Source organism: Neomonachus schauinslandi, chromosome 6 (genome assembly GCF_002201575.2).
Source record: "Neomonachus schauinslandi chromosome 6, ASM220157v2, whole genome shotgun sequence".
NCBI lineage: Eukaryota > Metazoa > Chordata > Mammalia > Carnivora > Phocidae > Neomonachus > Neomonachus schauinslandi.
In genome coordinates, this window is record NC_058408.1 from 15,330,485 (window position 1) to 15,351,553 (window position 21,069).

The 21,069-nt window shown below is 38.3% G+C and overlaps 1 protein-coding gene across 1 annotated transcript in view; it reads left to right on the plus strand.

Annotated features, from left to right (window-relative positions):
- The window catches only part of USH2A (usherin), a 710,400-nt gene that overhangs the window by 371,911 nt on the left and 317,420 nt on the right, over nucleotides 1-21,069 (plus strand). Inside the window, exon 35 of the mRNA XM_021698433.1 lies at nucleotides 17,425-17,576. Within this exon, the coding sequence (XP_021554108.1) occupies nucleotides 17,425-17,576 (152 nt within the window). The remainder of the gene's footprint in view (nucleotides 1-17,424; nucleotides 17,577-21,069) is intronic.

Sequence of the window (21,069 nt, forward strand, 5' to 3'; positions counted from 1 at the left end):
TGCACATTTACAGCACGTTTTATAATTACATAATATAATTTGAAATGATTTCAAAGCCAGCAGAAAGTCATCTCCCTCTTGGCCTGCTGAAGGCTCAAAGGCCCAGTTGCTTGGTATAAGATTTTCTCAGCCTAGGGGTGCCTGGGTGGCTCAGTCATTAAGCATCTGCCTTCGGCTCAAGTCATGATCCCAGGGTCCTAGGATCGAGCCCCGCATCGAGCCCTGCATCGAGCCCTACATTGGGCTCCCTGCTCCGCGGGAAGCCTGCTTCTCTCTCTCCCACTCCCCTTGCTTGTGTTCCCTCTCTCGCTGTGTCTCTCTCTGTCAAATAAATAAAATCTTTAAAAAAAAAAAAGATTTTCTCAGCCTAGTGATTCGTTGAGATTCTAAAGAGAGTGTGTGAAACTGGATCTGCTTTGCATGCCTCTGTGTGAAAGGGTAGATTGTTCCTGCCATCAAGATTAGGTAATGTCAAGATGAGCACAGGAGAAGGAGAGCTAGGCACCCATTAGACAGGGTCCCAGGGACTTCTTGAGAAAAGAATGAGTACTTAAGGAACCTATGAAAATATTTTCCTAATGCAGCCTTTTGTACTGGGCTGGCTTTTTGAGAATTTATATGCGGATATGTACCAAGACAGTGGCAACTGTCGATAGGAACAGAAAAAAGTTAGGAAGTCGATTATTTTTGCAGACTTACACATAGTACCATGAAGACAATAGGACATTATTGAAAGAACATTTAGTTCAGGTTTTTCAAAGATTTTATTTATTTATTTATTTGAGAGAGAGAGCGCAAGCACAGGGGGAGGGGCAGAGGGAGAGAGAGTCTCAAGTAGACTCCACACTGAGCATGGAGCTAGACATGGGGCTCGATCTCATGACCCTGAGATCATGACCTGAGCCAAAACCAAGAGTTGGATGCTCAAGTGACTGAGCCACCCAGGCACCCCCATTTAGTTCAGTTTTTAAGCATATATATGATTTCAGAAATGGGTGGTAGAGAAATAATTAACTACAGAAGTTCTATACACATTCTGTATATGTCATCCTTCACATTAAGAGATAATTAAGAAAGAAATAGACTTTTATAGTATATATACGTGAAGGTGTGTGTGTAAATACTATGTGATTCACCCATACAAAGAAAGAAGTATTTGATTTCCTACCAACACTGATGGTAATAGTTGTAGGAATAGCTACAGCTTAGAACTATGTACCAGGCACTTTAATCCTCACAACTAGCCATGAAATGGGTATTGTCATTCTAACATTCAGCTGTGGAAACTCAGATTTATAAGTATTAATTGCTAAAGACAACTAGTTAAGTAGGAATGTAATACAAAGCAGGGTGTGGATGACACAAAAAATTCATGATTTTATTCACTGTACTGTTTTGCCTCTACATTTTGTAGAAAAGCTCATAATTCAGGATTCCATCTAGCCACATAAAAAAATTTTTTTAGATGCTTTGACTTGTTTGATGCATCATTCTCAGTGACAGTATTCAAAATTCTTAAGATCTCTGTTCTGATTTTTCTCTGGTTTTGAAGAAATAACTATTTTTCAAACTTTTTATTTTGAACTAACTTTATTTTTAAACAGCCAAAATGCAATTCTATTTTCTTTCCTGAAAAGGCTCAGTTTTAATAGGAGAAATGGATTATAGAATTCAGTGAATCACTTAGGAAAACTGCTTGACAGTTTTGAGCAAACCTTGTGTAACTTTTATGAAACACCTCCAATCAGTTTGTCAGGTAGAATTTCCCAAGCACAATCTTTTTTAGATTCCATTGAATCCATTTTTAGGAGAGCATAACAGTAATAAGGCATTATTCCACAATGTGAAAACTGTTCTCTCTTTTCCTTTTTAATTGAAGGATCAAGTATTCACACTGGGAGATACCTGCCACATTCAATCATCATCTGGACCTTGGGGGAAAACCCACAGTTGATACTCATATTGCCATGCTGTACTGGAAAAAAAAAAACAAACAAATATGTTTGGAGCATCTATATTCACTATACATGTTATTTTTACGACACACTAAAGCATTGTTGTTTAATTCTTACAGTAAACAGAATTCTCCAGTGTAAATAGAGATATCTTGTATTAAATTCACATTGTTTTGTACTTGTATTGAATTTCCTTGGTTATAGATGACAACCTATTGAACACCTTAGGAAACACAATTTGACAGAACATGATGAAGAGGCACAAAGATATATATCCCAGTGGATGTGCTTTATGGACAATTATGATTCAGCTTCCCTGTGAAAATTAAATACCTTAAAAATTCTACCATTATGGAAAGAGAAAGGTGATAAACTTGAAACTGCTTACCCTGGAGAGCCAATGGGAATTAAATATCCATTTTGTGGATTATCCACTGAAGAACTGAATTTGTAGAACTAGATTAAAGAACCTGATCCCTCTTACCAGACAGCATTATACTGTTTCATTTTGTTATAGCTAGCTTACCGATTATTAGCACAAGAGAATAAGAGAAAAGCACAGAAAATACAAAACAGTGCAACATAATGCATTACTGTAAATTTTTTATGTTAGATGTATATATTTTTTGGCCTGTCTGGAGCTACTCTTTGCTCTTGCATTCAGTCCTGTATCCTACAAGGCTGACCTTTACTCACAGTGTCAATGAGCTTGCTCTCTTTCCCTCTGGCTTCCTTTTGGCTTGTCCATGAAAGGTGGCAGCAGCAGCAAGAGATGAGAGTGTGGGAGGAGAATGAAATCTCAGAATTTAAAGCATCTGTTCCCTGTCTACTGAGCTCTGGGCTTCAGGGAGGTATTCCTCCACCAAAAGCTACAGCTCCCATCCAGTGGCCCTTTCCTATAACCCCAGCTCTTTGTCCAGGTTCCCAAATCTGTTCTCATCCCTTCCCTTGCAAATTTGAGAATGTTTATGGGCTCCTACTTAACTAGTTAGCATGGTCTCCTAGGAGGCCTGACTATGACTAGCTGGGGATGCATTATTACCACCTGGTGCTTTCCCTTAACTCTGCCCATAGCTTTGTAAATGAGTTTGAGTTGCCATCAAGTTTCTGCTGAGTCCTTAACTGATTTTTAAACCTTGTATAATCCACACTTAGCACACAGAATTTGGGGGCTAGATGTAGAGATAAATGTAAAATTCATTCTGGGAATAGCAAAAGTAAATAAGTAAACAAAAATTCCATTTAGTTAAACTTTGTTTTGGCACTCTAGACATTTTAAAAGCAAATAAGGAGGACAGTGTTCAAAAGTTCTAGATGAAGATTGTTTATCCAGTATGTCTGTGATATTTAATTTTTTAAATAGTGATCAACTCATTGATACCTCATTGAAAGCTTTTTATTAATTATTATGAAATATTTATGTTATAATTAGTCAGATAATGATTTGTGACATTGTTCCTCTTGATGAAGTAGGCCCAAGAGCCAAGTTCATCTTAAACACGAGTTTCCCAGATAAATTTAATTTCCTAACCCACCTAGATTAGGTTAACATCTGCCTCCCCCGCCACTACCATTTTTTCTTCTTTTCCATCTGGTTCTTGTTTAATAATCTTTACACACACATAATCCACTTAGTCCATCTTCTCACTCAGATTGAAAGTTTTATGAATGCAGGAACCAGGACTGTTCGGGGTATTCCCAGCTTGGAACACAATGTCCGGCACATAGTAGGTGCTCCATAAATATTTACTGAGGAATCAGATAACTACCAAAAACCAAATCCACTAAACCCAGCAGATTTTTTTTCAAAAAATATTTTACAGCACTTGGTAAGTACTTGTTTTGTTTTGTTTTTCACACTGTGCTCTCTGGACTTGATTGGGGTAGAGAGGAGTGTTAAATAGTTAGCACACCCATAAGAAACTGCTGGGTGATAACAGATAGCATACCAGTAGGGGATACAGACCTATCTACAATATGCCTCTGAGAGTTGGGCAGGTTATTTTTTACAAGAGATGTGCAGTACAAGACATAGATCAGTATAGGAAGAGAGAGTCTAAGGCAAGATTCCCACAGCAAATAAGGTTTTAATTTACCCTGGAAGGAAGGGACAACTCTAAGTTCATTCATCTTACAGGCATCACACTTAATTCTTTTTTTTTTTTAAGACACCTTTATTATGTTATGTTAATCACCATACATTACATCATTAGTTTTTGCTGTAGTGTTCCATGATTCATTGTTTGCATATAACACCCAGGGCTCCATTCAATACCTGCCCTCTTTAATACCCATCACCAGGCTAACCCATCCCCCACTCCCCTCCCCTCTAGAACCCTCAGTTTGTTTCTCAGAGTCCACAGTCTCTCATGTTTCGTCTCCCCCCCCGATTCCCCCTCCCCATTCTTCCCCCCCTTCTTTCTTCTTTTTTTTTTTTTTTTAACACATAATGTATTATTTGTTTCAGAGGTACAGGTCTGTGATTCAGCAGTCTTACATAATTCACAGTGCTCACCATAGCACATACCCTCCCCAATGTCTATCACCCAGCCACCCCACCCCTCCCACCCCCCACCACTCCAGCAGCCCTCAGTTTGTTTCCTGAGATTAAGAATTCCTCATATCAGTGAGGTCATATGATACATGTCTTTCTCTGACTGACTTATTTTGCTCAGCATAACACCCTCCAGTCCCATCCACGTCATTGCAAATGGCAAGATCTCATTCCTTTTGATGGCTGCATAATATCCCATTGTATATATATATACCACATCTTCTTTATTCATTCTTCTGTTGATGGACATCTTGGCTCTTTCCCCAGTTTGGCTATTGTGGATATTGCTGCTATAAACATCAGGGTGCATGTACCCCTTCGGATCCCTACATTTGCATCTTTGGGGTAAATACCCAGTAGTGCAATTGCTGGATCATAGGGTAGCTCTATTTTCAACTTTTTGAGGAACCTCCATACAGTTTTCCAGAGTGGCTGCACCAGCTTGCATTCCCACCAACAGTGTAGGGGGGTTCCCCTTTCTCTGCATCCCTGCCAACATCTGTCGTTTCCTGACTTGTTAACTTTAGCCGTTCTGACTGGTGTGAGGTGGTATCTCATTGAGGTTTTGATTTGGATTTCCCTGATGCCGAGCGATGTTGAGCACTTTTTCATGTGTCTGTTGGCCATTTGGATGTCTTCTTTGGAAAAATGTCTGTTCATGTCTTCTGCGCATTTCTTGATTGCATCATTTGTTCTTTGGGAGTTGAGTTTAATAAGTTCTTTATAGATTTTGGATACTAGCCCTTTATCTGATATGTCATTTGCAAATATCTTCTCCCAGTCTCTCGGTTGTCTTTTGGTTTTGTTGACTGTTTTCTTTGCTGTGCAAAAGCTTTTTATCTTGATGAAGTCCCAATAGTTCATTTTTTCCCTTGCTTCCCTTGCCTTTGGTGATGTTTCTAGGAAGAAGTTGCTGCGGCTGAGGTCGAAGAGGTTGCCGCCTGTGTTTTCCTTTAGGATTTTGATGGACTCCTGTCTCACATTGAGGTCTTTCAGCCATTTGGAATCTATTTTTGTGTGTGGTGTAAGGAAATGGTCTAGTTTCCTTCTTCTGCATGTGGCTGTCCAATTTTCCCAACACCATTTGTTGAAGAGACTGTCTTTGTTCCATTGGACATTCTTTCCTGCTTTGTCAAAGATTAGTTGACCATAGAATTGAGGGTCCATTTCTGGGTTCTCTTTTCTGTTCCATTGATCTATGTGTCTGTTTTTGTGCCAGTACCATACTGTCTTGATGATGACAGCTTTGTAATAGAGCTGGAAGTCCGGAATTGTGATGCTGCCAGCTTTGCTTTTCTTTTTCAACATTCCTCTGGCTATTCGGGGTCTTTTCTGGTTCCATACAAATTTTAGGATTATTTGTTCCATTTCTTTGAAAAAAGTGGATGGTATTTTGATGGGGATTGCATTGAATGTGTAGATTGCTCTGGGTAGCATTGACATCTTCACAATATTTGTTCTTCCAATCCATGAGCATGGAACGTTTTTCCATTTCTTTGTGTCTTCCTCAATTTCCTTCATGAGTATTTTATAGTTTTCTGAGTACAGATCCTTTGCCTCTTTGGCTAGATTTATTCCTAGTTATCTTATGGTTTTGCGTGCAATTGTAAATGGGATCGACTCCTTAATATCTCTTTCTTCTGTCTTGTTGTTGGTGTACAGGAATGCCACTGATTTCTGTGCATTGATTTTATATCCTGCCACTTTACTGAATTCCTGTATGAGTTCTAGCAGTTTTGGGGTGGGATCTTTTGGGTTTTCCACATAAAGTATCATATCACCTGCAAAGAGTGAGCGTTTGACTTCTTCTTTGCCGATTTGGATGCCTTTGATTTCTTTTTGTTGTCTGATTGCTGTGGCTAGGACTTCTAATACTATGTTGAATAGTAGATCACACTTAATTCTTAAGGTACTTGCATATATGCTCACTCATTTGATTTTCACATTAACTCTGTCAGGCCACCAGGGAAAGGAATATGACCCCCATTTTATGGGTAAGGAAACAAAAGCTTAGAAAATGTGAGCTTCCTGACCAAGTTTTAAAGGCGTGTGGTCAGGAGTCCTCAAGACTGACTAGAAGACCCCTGAACTAGCTATCAACCCTTTTCTTCTCAAATAAAAGCAAACCAAAAGATTGAAAGGAAAGGATAAAAGAAGAAAAGAATGTTGTTGTAGCTATTTTAAGATCAGACAAAGGAGGCATTTGGGCAAATAGGATTAATAGAGATAGTTAGGTAAATTCAAAATGATAAAAGGGTGACTAAAATTAAGAACTCTTCTTTCGTCAAAATGTGGTATCAATGAAGTACCCGAAGAGATAAATAATAGAGTGAGACATAATATTTATAACACAGGAGCACCTGGGTGGCTCCATCGTCTGCCTTCAGCTCAGGTCATGATCCCAGGGTCCTGGGATTGAGCCCCACATCGGGCTCCTGACTCAGCGGTGAGCCTGCTTCTCCCTCTCCATCTGCCTCTCCCCCTGCTCATGCTCTCTCTTTCTATCTGTATCTTTGTGGCTCAAATGAATAAATAAAATCTTTAAAAATTAGTAATAATATTTATAACATAAAATAACTGTCAGAAGATGAGTATTTGGAAAATATAAAATATTCTTAGGAATCAGTAATAAACTGGAGAGGGAATATAGCCCATAATAATTGTAATAGCATTGTATAGTGACAGGTGGTAGCTACACTTATGGTGAACATTGGGTAATAATCTACAGAATTGTTGTATCATTATATTGTACAACTGAAACTAATATAACATACCTGTCAACTATATTTTGATAAAAAATTTAAAATATATGATCTTAAGCTTAGAAGAAATTAACCCCAAACTCTTTACTTCATTCATTATTTTCTTACACACTTTGTCAATGATAATATATTTACAGATATTAGTATAATAATACTAATGAACTGGGGAAAGATCTGAAAAAGCATTTCACAAAAGAACGAAAAGTAAATGGCTGGTGAACATAAGGACATGTGCTCAACCTCTTTCATAAGCTGGAAATAAAAAATAATACCAAAACAAGATACCATTTTACCACATATAATACTGGCACAGTTTAAAACTGTGACTATACAAGGTCTTTTTGAGGATATGGAACAATGAGAACTCACATGCATCGGTCGTCATGAGAATTGATGCACTTTGAAAAATAGTTGGGTGTTGTCTAGCAAAATTGAATATACCCCAACAATTCCACTCCAGGATCTATGCACTAGGAAACTTCACGTCTCCCTCAGGACACATGTACAAAAATGATAACAGATACAGTGATGTAAGAGACAGAACGTTGAAACAATCCCAATGTCAACAATAGAATGAATGAATTGTGCTGTGCAGGAATCCGATACAGCAATGGAAATGAGTGAAGTATGACTACCCTCAATGGGACAGATAGGACTCATGCTTATTATGGTGAACAAGAAAAGATGCAAAAATGCATGCATATCTTTTATTTAAGTAGGCTTCATGCCCAGCATGGAGCCCAATGCGGGGACTAAACCCATGAGCCTGAGATCAAGACCCCAGCTGAGATCAAGAGTTGGATGCCCAACTGATTGAGCCACCCAGGTGCCCTCCAAACTGTATATTATATGATTCTATTAATACAAAATTTAAAAATACACCAAACTTAATTACATTGTTTACGGATGCATTTCTAAGTAGAAAAGCAAGGAAATCATTCTTTAAAAGTCAACACAGTTGTCTGTGAGGAAGAGAAAGAGTTGAAATGAGGGAGGACATATAGAAGATTCATGGGGTGTGCTGGAGATTCATGGGGCGCTGGCAATATTTTATTTTTTAACCTTGGTGATAGTTACATGGCTTTTCGCTTTTTCATTCATCTTTAAGATATAACATATTTTATGTACTTTTCTATGTTATGTTTTATCACATAATTTTAAAAACATAGAAAAAATAGGTGCACAGAAGTTGGAGAGGGTAATGTTCTATGCACTGTTTTATCTGAATGTTTCTGCATGTTACACCAACCCATAGCTCTGACACTTTCTAGCTGTCTGGTATTGGCTGTGCTATTCAGTCTTTCTCAAACAGTTTTTCTCATCTGTAAAGGGAAACTGAAACTTTTTTTGACTTCAAGGGGTTTTCCTGAGGATTGAATGGTACCTGATCTAAAACACGAATAGTGTTGTTAATTTTTCAGCATAAACGTCCTCTGACTTTCAAGCATTTGCCTGTTCTTACCTTGCATGCTTTCCTACATAACAGTATTTGTTTTGCATTTTAATGAAATGTTACATGTTGGGATAGATACAAAATTCACATGCAGTTGTAAGAAATTATGCAGAGAGATCTCATTGACCTTTTGCCCAGCTCTCCCAGCATACTTTCAAAACCATAGTACAGGATCACAACTATGATTTTGACACTGATACAGTCAAGATGCAACACAGGGGTGTGACTTTTTTTTAATCCCCCAATTGAAAAACAGTCCCCTTTGAAACCTGTAGTAGAGAGGTAAGTTAGTTCTTTGGTAGCAGGCTTTTAGGAGTCTTTCATGTCTACCCTCACAGACCATCTCTGACTAAGGTGGATAGACCCTTCTCTTGCCTGACTAGTGACCCATGACACCATACTGCGCTCTAACACACCTCAGCCCTAAGCATCATAAATCAGTTTTATTAAGGAAGAGAAAGTATATAAAACTGTTAAAGGTATTTCTGTCTTAGAATTCCACACTACTGCTTCAATGTGGCATTCCCACATCCCTCCCTCAGTCACAACTCGTTACTATATAGTCAGGAAAAGGTGGCTTTAAAAATTATTTTTTTCCTTTTGATATTTTCAGGTGCCCTTCTCCCTACCTCCATGGTCTTCCCTACTCCAGTCTATTGCATGTGTGACTCTAGATTAATTCTTCTAAATATAACGTTTATTTTGCCCTGATCAATATACAAAAATGTCCATGGTTCTCCTGTGCATCATAAAATCCCCAACCGTTGGAGTGGCATTCAAGGTCTGAACCTCCTTTAAAAAAAAAAAAAAAATATTTATTTATTTGACAGAGAGAGACACAGCGAGAGAGGGAACACAAGCAGGGGGAGTGGGAGAGGGAGAAGCAGGCTCCCCACCGAGCAGGGAGCCCGATGCGGGGCTCGATCCCAGGATCCTGGGATCATGACCTGAGCGGAAGGCAGACGCTTAACGACTGAGCCACCCAGGCACCCCTGAACCTCCTTTTGAAGGCTTATTTTCTATTAGGCTTTCACCAGTTACAACAATAACAACAGAATACGGATCTATTCTGGATGTCTTTACTCTACCTTGCATTTTCTTGCTTACAGGCATTGGTAAATGTCATTTCCCCACCAGGAACGTCTTCCTGAGACATGGCCTTTTCACATTTTGCCTTTTATGGAAGACCCAGCTGCTTTGTACAGAAGCCCCGGCTGCTCTAAAAAGCTTTTAGGACTCACTTTAGCCAGAGTGATTGCCCCCTGCTAGAAGCTCCTGTATGTCTGTACCATTTGTTGGGCATGAATTTTTTTGTGGTGCTTATCACTTTTATTTAACTCTTGAATTGTTTAATTAGACCTGTGTTTAACCCTTTTCTTACTTCCACAAAGACAGATATTATTTCTTATTCTTTCTATCCCCCAAAGTACCTTTCAGGAATTGACTTCCAATAAATATATGTTAAGCTTTTTGTTATGCTCAACGTAATTGCTTGTAGGGTTAGAATGTGTTCATCAGTTCTTAATTTGAGTGGAATTCCTAAATATTTTAGCAGAGCAATTTAGGCTGGAGATGAATAAGAGGAGCGGTGGTCGTAGGGGGATGAGATTGCCAGGTTCCAAGCCTGAGTTGATATTTATTTGTATGACCTTGGAAAATAGCTTAGCCTCTCTAAGAGTCCGTTCCCCTAACTCTGTAACAAGGCAAATAACACTTCTTATTTCTTGATGTTGTTAAAGTTAATGGAAATAATTCATATCAAACATATTGCCTATCATCTGGCTCAATGTGAGTGTTCAGTATATTTTTTAATAATAAAGTGTTTTAAAATTTCAAAAATACTTACACAGCATTTTAAGAACTTCGCATTTTACTTTTTTTTAAGCCTATTCATACATGCCCTGTAGTCTACTCAAAGAAGGAAAGTGCCTCCTTAGGCTTCACTTAAAATGTCCACTGGAAATTCTTTAGTTTTTGTTACACACTTTGGGAATCTGAGGTCAATGCAAATTGTTGTCTTAATACATATTTTAGACTTGTTATTTACTAAATGTATGTTTTTGGAACTGAATTGTACAATATTTCATATAATACTAATTTTATTTACATTAAAAAGTCTCTTAATGAAAAGTTATGACATCTGCCTGCATATCTTGGTAAGAAATGGATTGTTACTTTCAAATAGTATCTCTTATTGTCCACCAATTTACCAGGAAGTTTGACTGTATGTCCTTAACTTGGATTATACAGCTCATGGCCTTGCCCAAACCAGATCAAAGGAAATACCTGCTCTTGTCTCAGGCTCCTTTTTGTGGCAAATGTAGGCACCAGCTGTAAACCACGATGGTATGCCACTTTGGCCCACTTTGAGATCTGGTGATTACCTGGTGAGACCTGGACCTAAGGGCAGAAACCCAGAGAGATCAACATCACGAGTCTGTTCCACCCTCACAACGTGCTCACATTGACCCCAGCTTCCCGATCCTGGGGTGGGGAACTCTCATCTTGCTAGTACTCAGTGAAGGTCTGATTGATCACTGATTGCATGTGTCATGTTCAGATATGGGTTTTGAAAAATGGCCCTCTGTCTGCAGTGTGAAGAATGAATTGTATGAAAACATGAATAATGCATCAAAACATGTAGGTGGCTATTATTCTCAGATATGAGGTGATGGCAGAACGGACTAGGTGGCCATGAGTATGGTGATGGGTGAAGATCAGTTGGGAATGTACAGTCTACATGACTCAGTGGAGTTGGTATGGTGTGGGAGGGAGAAGAGAGTGTCCAATATGATTTAAAGTTAGACAACACTTACCCAGTGTACACTTGGATTCTACAATTTAGGTCTATAATTGATCTTTTAGCACTTCCTACAAGTGCCGTCAAATAGTGGTTACCTACAGAATGCTGGGTTACTCTGCATGGACGTGCGCATGCGTGCATGCGTGCGATCTCACCTGCATGAAAGCTGGGCTTCAGTTTCACCCACCTTTCCGTTCAGATGCATCCTAGATACTAAAAAGTTTCTGAGCAGTTGAATTAACTGTCACAAATCTCACTTAATTTTATTCTCAGCTCATTTGCCGTGTACTCATCTTACTCTAAGCCCTTCTTGTAGTACCTGTCTATTATTTCTTTATCCATAGTTCTGGATGTCATGGTTATCTAGTTTCTTAGCATCGCTTGCTAGGGGTTGACTTGCTAAAGTCAGGTAGACAAAACAAAGAAGAAACTTTTGAGAGACTGTCACTGGAGGAGGAAAGAGAACTCAAAAAGCAGACATAAGAATGGATTAAGTATAGTCACTGAGTGATGTGATGGGTAAAACCTGGGCAAGTATCCTAGACCTCATCAGTCCCTGAGGGTATTACTGAATTAGAGAATATAGTCTTTGATGTCCATAACGCACGGTTTGAGTCATCACAAGATGATTCAATTATATTCATTATAATCTGTGTGGGAAGACAGGTGAGTACTGTGGAGTCCTTTCTAGAAAGATTTCCTTTAAAAATGGTTAAGATTCTTGGGGCGGCTGGGTGGCTCAGTTGGTTAAGCGACTGCCTTCGGCTCGGGTCATGATCCTGGAGTCCCAGGATCGAGTCCCGCATCGGGCTCCCTGCTCGGCGGGGAGCCTGCTTCTGCCTCTGACCCTCCCCCCTCTCATGTGCTCTCTCTCTCTCATTCTCTCTGTGTCAAATAAATAAATAAACTCTTTAAAAATAAATAAATAAAAAAAAATAAAAATGGTTAAGATTCTTAAAGTTTGTACTTAAGGAATGAGATTTAGTTACAATGAAAATTAACTTCTATGAAATATGTCATTTCCCAATATGTCAGATAAATGAGATATTATGCACATAATCCTAGCATAAAAGAAATTCTCTGTTCCCCAATTATGTAAGAAAACGGAAATATTGATTTGGGTACTTTCTATGTCATTGTTGAAAAGCAGGTCAAGCATTTTGAGGGTCTTACAATTTCTTTAAGAGCTTCTCCAACACATTATTTGCACATAAGATTTTTTTTTTTTTTGGTGAGGATTAAATGATTGCTTAGCAGAGTGCCTGGCACATCATGATTTTTTATCATGATTATGTCTGTGATTTTATCCTTTTTCGTCTCTTAAATTTCCTGTGACTATTTAGTTTTACACTATGTATCTTTCATTTCTTAGTTTTAATTCATCTGTGCTTTTGTGTGTTGAGTATTAAATGGCATTAAACTGAATACTTTCTATAAGTATTCTCAGAGTTATCAGAGATGGTCTTACTAGAATAAAGGAGAAAGTTGGCAGCTGTACTTTTTTTGTGTAGCCAAAGGGCTATATGACAGTAAAATACTCTTACCCCAAAATTTGGAAATGAGGGAAATAGACCTGCTCTTAAAAGATAAGCTATACAGGGCGCCTGGGTGGCTCAGATGGTTAAGCGTCTGCCTTCGGCTTGGGTCATGATCCCAGGGTCCTGGGATCGGGTCCCGCATCAGGCTCTCTGCTCCTTGGGAGCCTGCTTCTCCCTCTGCCTCTCTCTGTCTCTCATGAATAAATAAATAAAATCTTTAAAAAAAAAAAAAGATAAGCTATACAAAGTTATCCTCATCAAGGAAGATAAGATGGAGCAGTAGCTTTATTTAAAAAGTATTAGCTCAAAAATAAATAAATAAAAAGTATTAGCTCGGGACGCCTGAGTGGCTCAGTCGTTAAGCGTCTGCCTTTGGCTCAGGTCATGATCCCAGGGTCCATGGATCGAGCCCTGCATTGGGCTCCCTGCTCAGCGGGAAGCCTGCTTCTCCCTCTCTCACTCCCCCTGCTTGTGTTCCCTCTCTCGCTGTCTCTCTTTCTGTCAAATAAATAAATAAAATCTTTAAAAAAAAATTAGCTCATTCAAATATAAACAGCTTTTTTTACTTTTATTTTTTGTATTATGTTATTTTAATCACCATACATTACATCATTAGTTTTTGCTGTAGTGTTCCATGATTCATTGTTTGCATATAACACCTAGGGCTCCATTCAATACCTGCCCTCTTTAATACCCATCACTAGGCTAACCCCTCCCTCCACCCCCTCCCCTCTAGAACCCTCAGTTTGTTTCTCAGAGTCCATAGTCTCTCATGGTTCCTCTCCCCCTCTGATTTCCTCCCCTTCATTTTTCCCTTCGACTATCTTCTTTTTTTTTTTTTTTTAACATATAATGTATTATTTGTTTCAGAGGTACAGGTCTGTGATTCAACAGTCTTACACAATTCACAGCGCTCACCATAGCACATACCCTCCCCAATGTCTATTACCCAGCCACACCATCCCTCCCACCCCCCACCACTCCAGCAACCCTCAGTTTGTTTCCTGAGATTAAGAACAGCTTTAATCCTAAAGGTTGCACTGACCAGAATCTAACTAATGAAACAGAAAATGTGCTAGGAATATAGGACAGACTATATTTAATATAAGGGGTTGGTTACAAATGTGTTGGAAGGGCTGCAGAAACAAAAAAGGTGATTGTCAGAGAGCTGCTAACTTCCCTGGTCTTTGGCTTCTGAGTCGGCCTCGGCTGCTGCTAGCTGCCGGATTTGCTGATGTGATGCTTCAACCATCAAGAAGCAGTGCCCCAGACCGTGCTAAAGGGCCACCCAGAGTCCAGTACTGAAGAAGCTGGAAACGCAGAAGAGGCATTTCTGCTGCCGGGACTGCTTGAGGCCACAGCTGCTTTGTCCCTCTGCTGACCTCAACAGTCAGCAAAAGCCTCAGCTTCTGGAGCTAAAAATTGGACATTTTCTGTCTTCCTGTTTCTGCCCACCTTGCAGTGTTTCCTGTTGGTGAAATCCAAGAGGGAGCCATCAAGCCAGAGGGCTGCAAATATAGAGGATGGGCTTTTAAGCCCAGCACACAGAGCAGACTATAGACGTGTGGATGTGGGGCTGTGGGTAGATGAATTGGATGAATAACCAGATTATTCAGCACCCATGCCCATGCTTCTTCCTTCCATTACTTTCCATGACCAGCAATAATCACTGCATGCTTCCACCTAACATCCTACTGTGCTTTGTACAATGAAACTCTTACCCTCTGTCATTGTATTCACATCTGGGTTCATTCCCCTTGAGTTTAGACACAACCTACCTAGATATCCTGTAACTTAAAAGCTAAGATAAAATTAATACCCACTAACTTTCTTTATATAAATCAGTAGGGAAAAGGAGGAGAGGAGAGAAAATTAGTTATTATAAACAAATCTTTATGTAATATGAAAGAAATAAAGCATGAAATAACACCTATAATTCTCATTTCCATAACTAGTTTAAGGCCACAGTCAATATTTATTTGCCCTCAGCCAGTAGCTCATCTATTTGGGATTTTTGACCTAGTAAGGTAACCCAAACCTTCATTACTGAAGGGAGTATGTGCTTACTGTCAGCATGCAGGAGGAAGCCAATTTCTCTTCCAAACAGTAACCTTTCTCTTACCTGTTGATATAGTTGCATGAGGATCCCAAATTGCCAGGTAATATTGTTTCTAATTTAGTGGTACCTTGCTTGCAGCCCACAACATAAGTATTCCTCTTTGTGGCTAGAGAAAGCAAAAATATTTTATGTAGGTTATTAAGTGTAATAGTAAGAGGAAACACTCTGACTACCTTCTCTTGATTCCCATTTCCACATTTCTCACTGCAGAAAAGCCAGCATCAAATACTGACCCCTAGCTCAAATCGGGGGAAGCATCCTGTAGGAACCCCTAAATCCACAGGTGTTATCACCCAGCCTGGGCCATAATGTGAGCTTCAGGAGGCTGTTCCAGCAGTCTCTTATGCTATGGGTTGATGAGGTATATCATAAAATGAGTAACTCTTATGGCGGTAACTCACACCCTACTTGTTTTGCTATAAACTGATTTTTAAATCCAAAGCAGTGTTGTAAAGGATATCCTGACAATGAGTGCAGCATTCTATAAGTTTGCAGATGATGGTGCTGCCAAACATCGTGAGCAGGTTCTGGACCTGAGCAATTTCCTCCTAGGAGGAAGGGACACTCGGGAAAAAGCTCCTGATGTCATGGTCCTACCAGGAATGTTATCCCTAATGCAATGATGGGTGAGGGTTTGACCTTCCTTCAGGACACTAATGAGACCAAATTTGGAGTTCCCAGGCTAAGAGTCAGGCCTCTTGGAAGCCAGCTGAATTCCTTGACAACCTTGACTTTGCTAGAGTCTGTTTCAAAACTCATTCCTTCTCCAAATCTCTCTCTGAGCTATTTTTTAATATTTTTTTACCAAGTCTCTTTTATATTTCAGGTAGCAAGTTATCTCTTTTTCCTGTAGCCTTACATTTTCCCTCTAGTTTGGATGCTGATATTTTTACTCTGCTGTGTGTTCATTAATCTATTCATTCAATCAATATATATTAAGTACCTACTATGTTTTAGGCATGGTGCTAAGCTCTAGAAATACACAAGTGAGGAAGAGTCATGATTGCCTTGGGGATCCTACAGAGAGGCAATTAAACAGCCACTGTGAAATTAATTTTACTTTGAAAGAAGTTCCAATTTAGCATATAGGCAAAGTTTTATTTCTCAATGCTTGATCAGTTTAGGGATTCTGTAATTTCAGAGAACATAGATCCCTAACTTCCTTTTTTTTTTAAAGATTTTATTTATTTATTTGAGAGAGAGAATGAGACAGAGAGAGAGAGCATGAGAGGGGGGAGGATGAGGGAGAAGCAGACTCCCCACTGAGCAGGGAGCCCGATGCGGGACTCGATCCCGGGACTCCAGGATCATGACCTGAGCCGAAGGCAGTCGCTTAACCAACTGAGCCACCCAGGTGCCCCCTAACTTCCTTTTAATGAAAATATTTTGATTGCATAATTCAAATGATCATATTCAACAACTATTTAATTTCTCATATCTCTCCTAGTTGATTTCATAAAAAGACACATAACCTTCCTTCTGAACTAAATTTTAGTTGATCATTAAAACTAGTAAATCATAGTTTCTCTAACGCATTCATGAGTGTCTCATGAATGTACTTTGTGCAATTTGTGCAAGGTGTTTATGGTTAGATTATATAATATTGCAGTTGAGAGAATGGGTTCTGGACCCGGACCTCCTAGGTTCAAATCCTGACTCCAGCACTGGCCAGCTATGTGATTTCAAGCAAGTTACCTACCTGTCTTGCCTGAATTTCCTCATCTATAAAATAATGATAATAATACTGCCTCTATTCTGGTGGTGCTGCTAGGAGAGGGTTAAAAAGGAGTTCACACACAACAGGTACTTAGAACAGTGCCTGACACATCCTGATTAACGTATAATGCACTAACAAATAAGATCATTTGACTTCTAGAGCACATCTATCAAGGATATCATTTTAGAATGCAATACAAATTATAAATGTACTTAATTTATTCATGTTTGATCTGGAACACAAATGATAGCAGTTAACATGATGTAACAGGAAGAGTCCCATAATGGGACTCTTGGGTTCTATTTCTGCCTCTATACTAATTAGCTTAACAGTTTGATATTTAAGAGTTTAATGCCTGTTTTATCCTTTGGAAAGAGACAGGGTTTAGACCAGGGAAAATACCAGATACTGTGATTCAGTAATTCCATGAAATTAGAAATCACATCAAGAAGTGTTTGCTTTCTTAAGACATTCTTTGCTGTTGTCTGGTTGTCATGCTAAAGGTCCACTATTATCTTCCTAGGTGTTATCACAAGCTATGGACTATATCTGGATGGTATATTAATTCACAATTCCTCAGAACTCAGCTGTCATGCTTATGGATTTGCTCCTTGGAGCTTACATTCCTTCAGAGTCCAAGCATGCACGGCCAAAGGTTGTGCTCTGGGCCCACTGGTGAGTATGTGCATTTACAATCTGGGAATGTATTTGATGTCAGATGACAGTGAATATCAAGGAAGAAGTAAATGGTGGTGACTCACTCTCTGCACAGCTAGGCTTTCAAGCAGGATGGGAGATTTTCTTTTTATAAAATTTTATTTAAGACTTAGTAAGAGTTTATGTTCAACATAAATTTCAAGATTGTACATAGATCTAGTAAAGGACAGAATTTATATTTCACTGAAATTTTTCAAGGTAATTTGGCTGGTTGAGCAGAAGTACATACGATTTTGTTTAGTTTAGTTACATATTTATTTAAAGTGGATGTTTTTGTTTCTAATAATGGGCTCAACAACTGAGTAAGTTTATGATTAAAAAGTGAAAACAATTGAAAGTCCATGACTGCCACAGTATGGCAACCCAGCTGCCCAGCAAGAAGGTCAGTCAATTAGAAGGTTAAGCTTGCCTCATCTAACAGAAGAAAATAGATTTATATCATCAGGGTGATACAGTTTCACAAGAACAGTATTTAAAATTGCACAGATATTAGCTTTTGATATCCACATTTCAGAAAGCTATAGGTATATCTGTATTTCATTAGCCGTTAAAAGATTGACAAATCATGCTTTTTATTCTTTAATATAATTTTTCAAACTCAATAGTGCATAATTGTCATAGACCAGCATGGCATTCTTTAGTTTCAAAACATCAGAGTTTATTTTTCTGCATTTTTCTTAATTAGATTTCGCTTCTTTTAAGGGAAATGCTCATTACTCTTAGATATTTTTGGCAATGTTTGCTAATGCTCTATCATTTTAATGCACTCTGTCTTCATTGGAGAGTGTATCATATAAATATTACCTTGGAAAACAGCTCTACAGTTTCATTTTTGCTTCCTTATTTTTGATCACACCTTCCATTTCGTTTCAGAGGTTGGTTGCTTTCCAAGCTGCTAACATCATCTATTGGTGGGGCTGATCTGTAGTCTTTACTGCCATTAAGTATTTTATAGCTCAGACCCTCTGATGGTTACTTACTGTTAAAAGCAGGAATGGCAACAGCCCAGCTTTTCTTCTCCATTCAAAAGAAGAGAGAAAGAAACACGAGAACACTTCACATGAGCTTGAAACCTAGACTCTTTCAAAAATATAAACTGCACATTGTGGTTCTGGCTACTAAATTGGCTCCCACACCATCTCTTGATGTTCTGGCAACTTTAAACAAGGGGGACACGGTTATTGATCTGCGTACTGTGCAGATAAGATAGTCGGCGATGTTAACCTTAAGAAATCAAATGCCACGGTGCCCTGACGGGAAGAGAGAAAACAGAATTGGATTGTAAAACCTGCTCTGCCATGGCCTCGTACATTCTAGACTTTGTCCCGACGTAAAGCACGGTTATTTTCTCCCCTTGGTACTTTTCTTTATCCTGTGCTCAGAATGCAAATGCTTTTCCCAAGTCAATGATCCATCTTTAATCACTGGGATTGAACAACAATGTCTTTATTTAGAACAAGTCAACTATATGCTGCCAAGAAGTTAAAACCTATGGTCTTCAATTGGTTTCTAAAATATTTTTGTGCCAATTAGAGTACACATTGTGCCCTTAAGAGATTACATATCTGAATATTCTAAACCTCCCCGGATATCTATCACAATCATGAAAGATAGTCCAGATTCAGACACACACATCACTTAAGGGTATTCTTCATCTAAAGCCAATGTTACAAAAAGAGTTTCACTGAAGCAAAAAATTCATGATTTCGGTTTTAAATCTTTTGCTGGCAGAAATTGAAAAATAAATTTTTGTGAGTCTATTTTTTTGTTCACCTAACAACATTTTTGGATGATAATTCTTGGTTTTGGGAAAGAGAAACCTGTTTATTTTACATCTCTCACATATTTGGTATCATTCTTTTACATGCATGCAGGGAAATACTATTCTAAGATTTTTTGTGATAAATATGCTCTGTTCCTGAATGTGGTTTTGGTTCACCCTCAAAATTGGCAAGCTCAAATAATAAAGGGGATAAAACAGTAAGAAGGACAAATTTGATAAAACAGAATATTTTAAAAATAAAAATGCATACATATATTCCACATTTTTGCCATTTTAATGTAGTGTTAGCTCAGTATGTTTTGTTTTTAGCCTGACCAAGTTTATTACCTGTTACTTGTGATTCGGAAAGAATTACTCTGTATCCATCTGAAAAAAAGATTTTTTTGTAGTTTGTTTAGTTCTCATCCAATTACACAACGTATTTGGCTTTTAAAGAAATTTCAACGTTGAAAACAATTTATAATGTCTTTGATCCTAATTTTAAGAAGCTAATATGCATTGTCAAATTTAATCCAGTAATTGAAGTTTTATAAATGTTGGAAATAATGAAAAATTAACAGAAAATGAACAGAGAATAACTTTTTAAAAGCTATTCTTGCTTTCAATTATATTGTTGAATTATACTAGAGAGAAACCCTTCACATTTTGTCTTGCTATAATAAGAAGCATTGAATTTATCCATAGGATAATCACTTTGCTTTCGTTTGTTTTTTTTTTCCACTTAGCTAATGTTAGATAATACTAGTGGAGTCTAAGATTGGGAATTTTATGACTGTGTCTGGCCTTGGAACATTCATTGGATTCAATTCTCCAAGGACCCTCTTAAGGATGAAATGTGAAACTGTATGTCACTGCCATGGGATATGGTTAAAAAGCTGCTTTGGTTTCTTAGTGATGGCATGTTCATACACATAATCACACCTAAACACACATATACACATACTCACCTTTTCACATTTGTTTTTTACAAAGAAGCAAATTTGTTATTTAAGACATCTAAATCTCCATGCCCATATGCAACTGTCAAGAAAATCCTAAATGGGAAATCTACTCTAAGCCTGCTATTATTCCTTGTGCCTCATTGGCAAACATATTTACCCTACTAAGCCTCAGATTTTTCAACTCTTAACAAAAGGAAAATAATGGGGGCGCCTGTGTGGCTCAGTTGGTTAAACGACTGCCTTCAGCTCAGGTCATGATCCTGGAGTCTTGGGATCGAGTCCCGCATCGGGCTCCCTGCTCAACGGGGAGTCTGCTTCTCCCTCTGACCCTCCCCCCACCATGCTCTCTCTCTCATATAAATAAATAAAATCTTAAAAAAAAAAAAAAGGAAAATAATGCTCACTTTAAACAGGATTGATGTAAAATTTTCAGTGAAATATTCACAAAAGGATTTCTGGTACATGATAAGAGTTTTATTAAGGATAAAAATTTTATTAAAATGTTTATATTTTCATGGCTCATTTATTCTCAAGAAATTTTTTTCTGTGTCAGGAGAGGTTTCCAGGTAAAAGCCAGCCTTCCAGAATGCCTATTCCCTAACATTCTTCTTAAGGCAAGATACATAAACAAAGAGGTAATTTTTTTTTTAAAGACTGAGTTGAAGCAAAATAGTACAGTTGCCAAATTTCATGTAGAGTAAAAACTGAGGTATTTTATCCAGATACT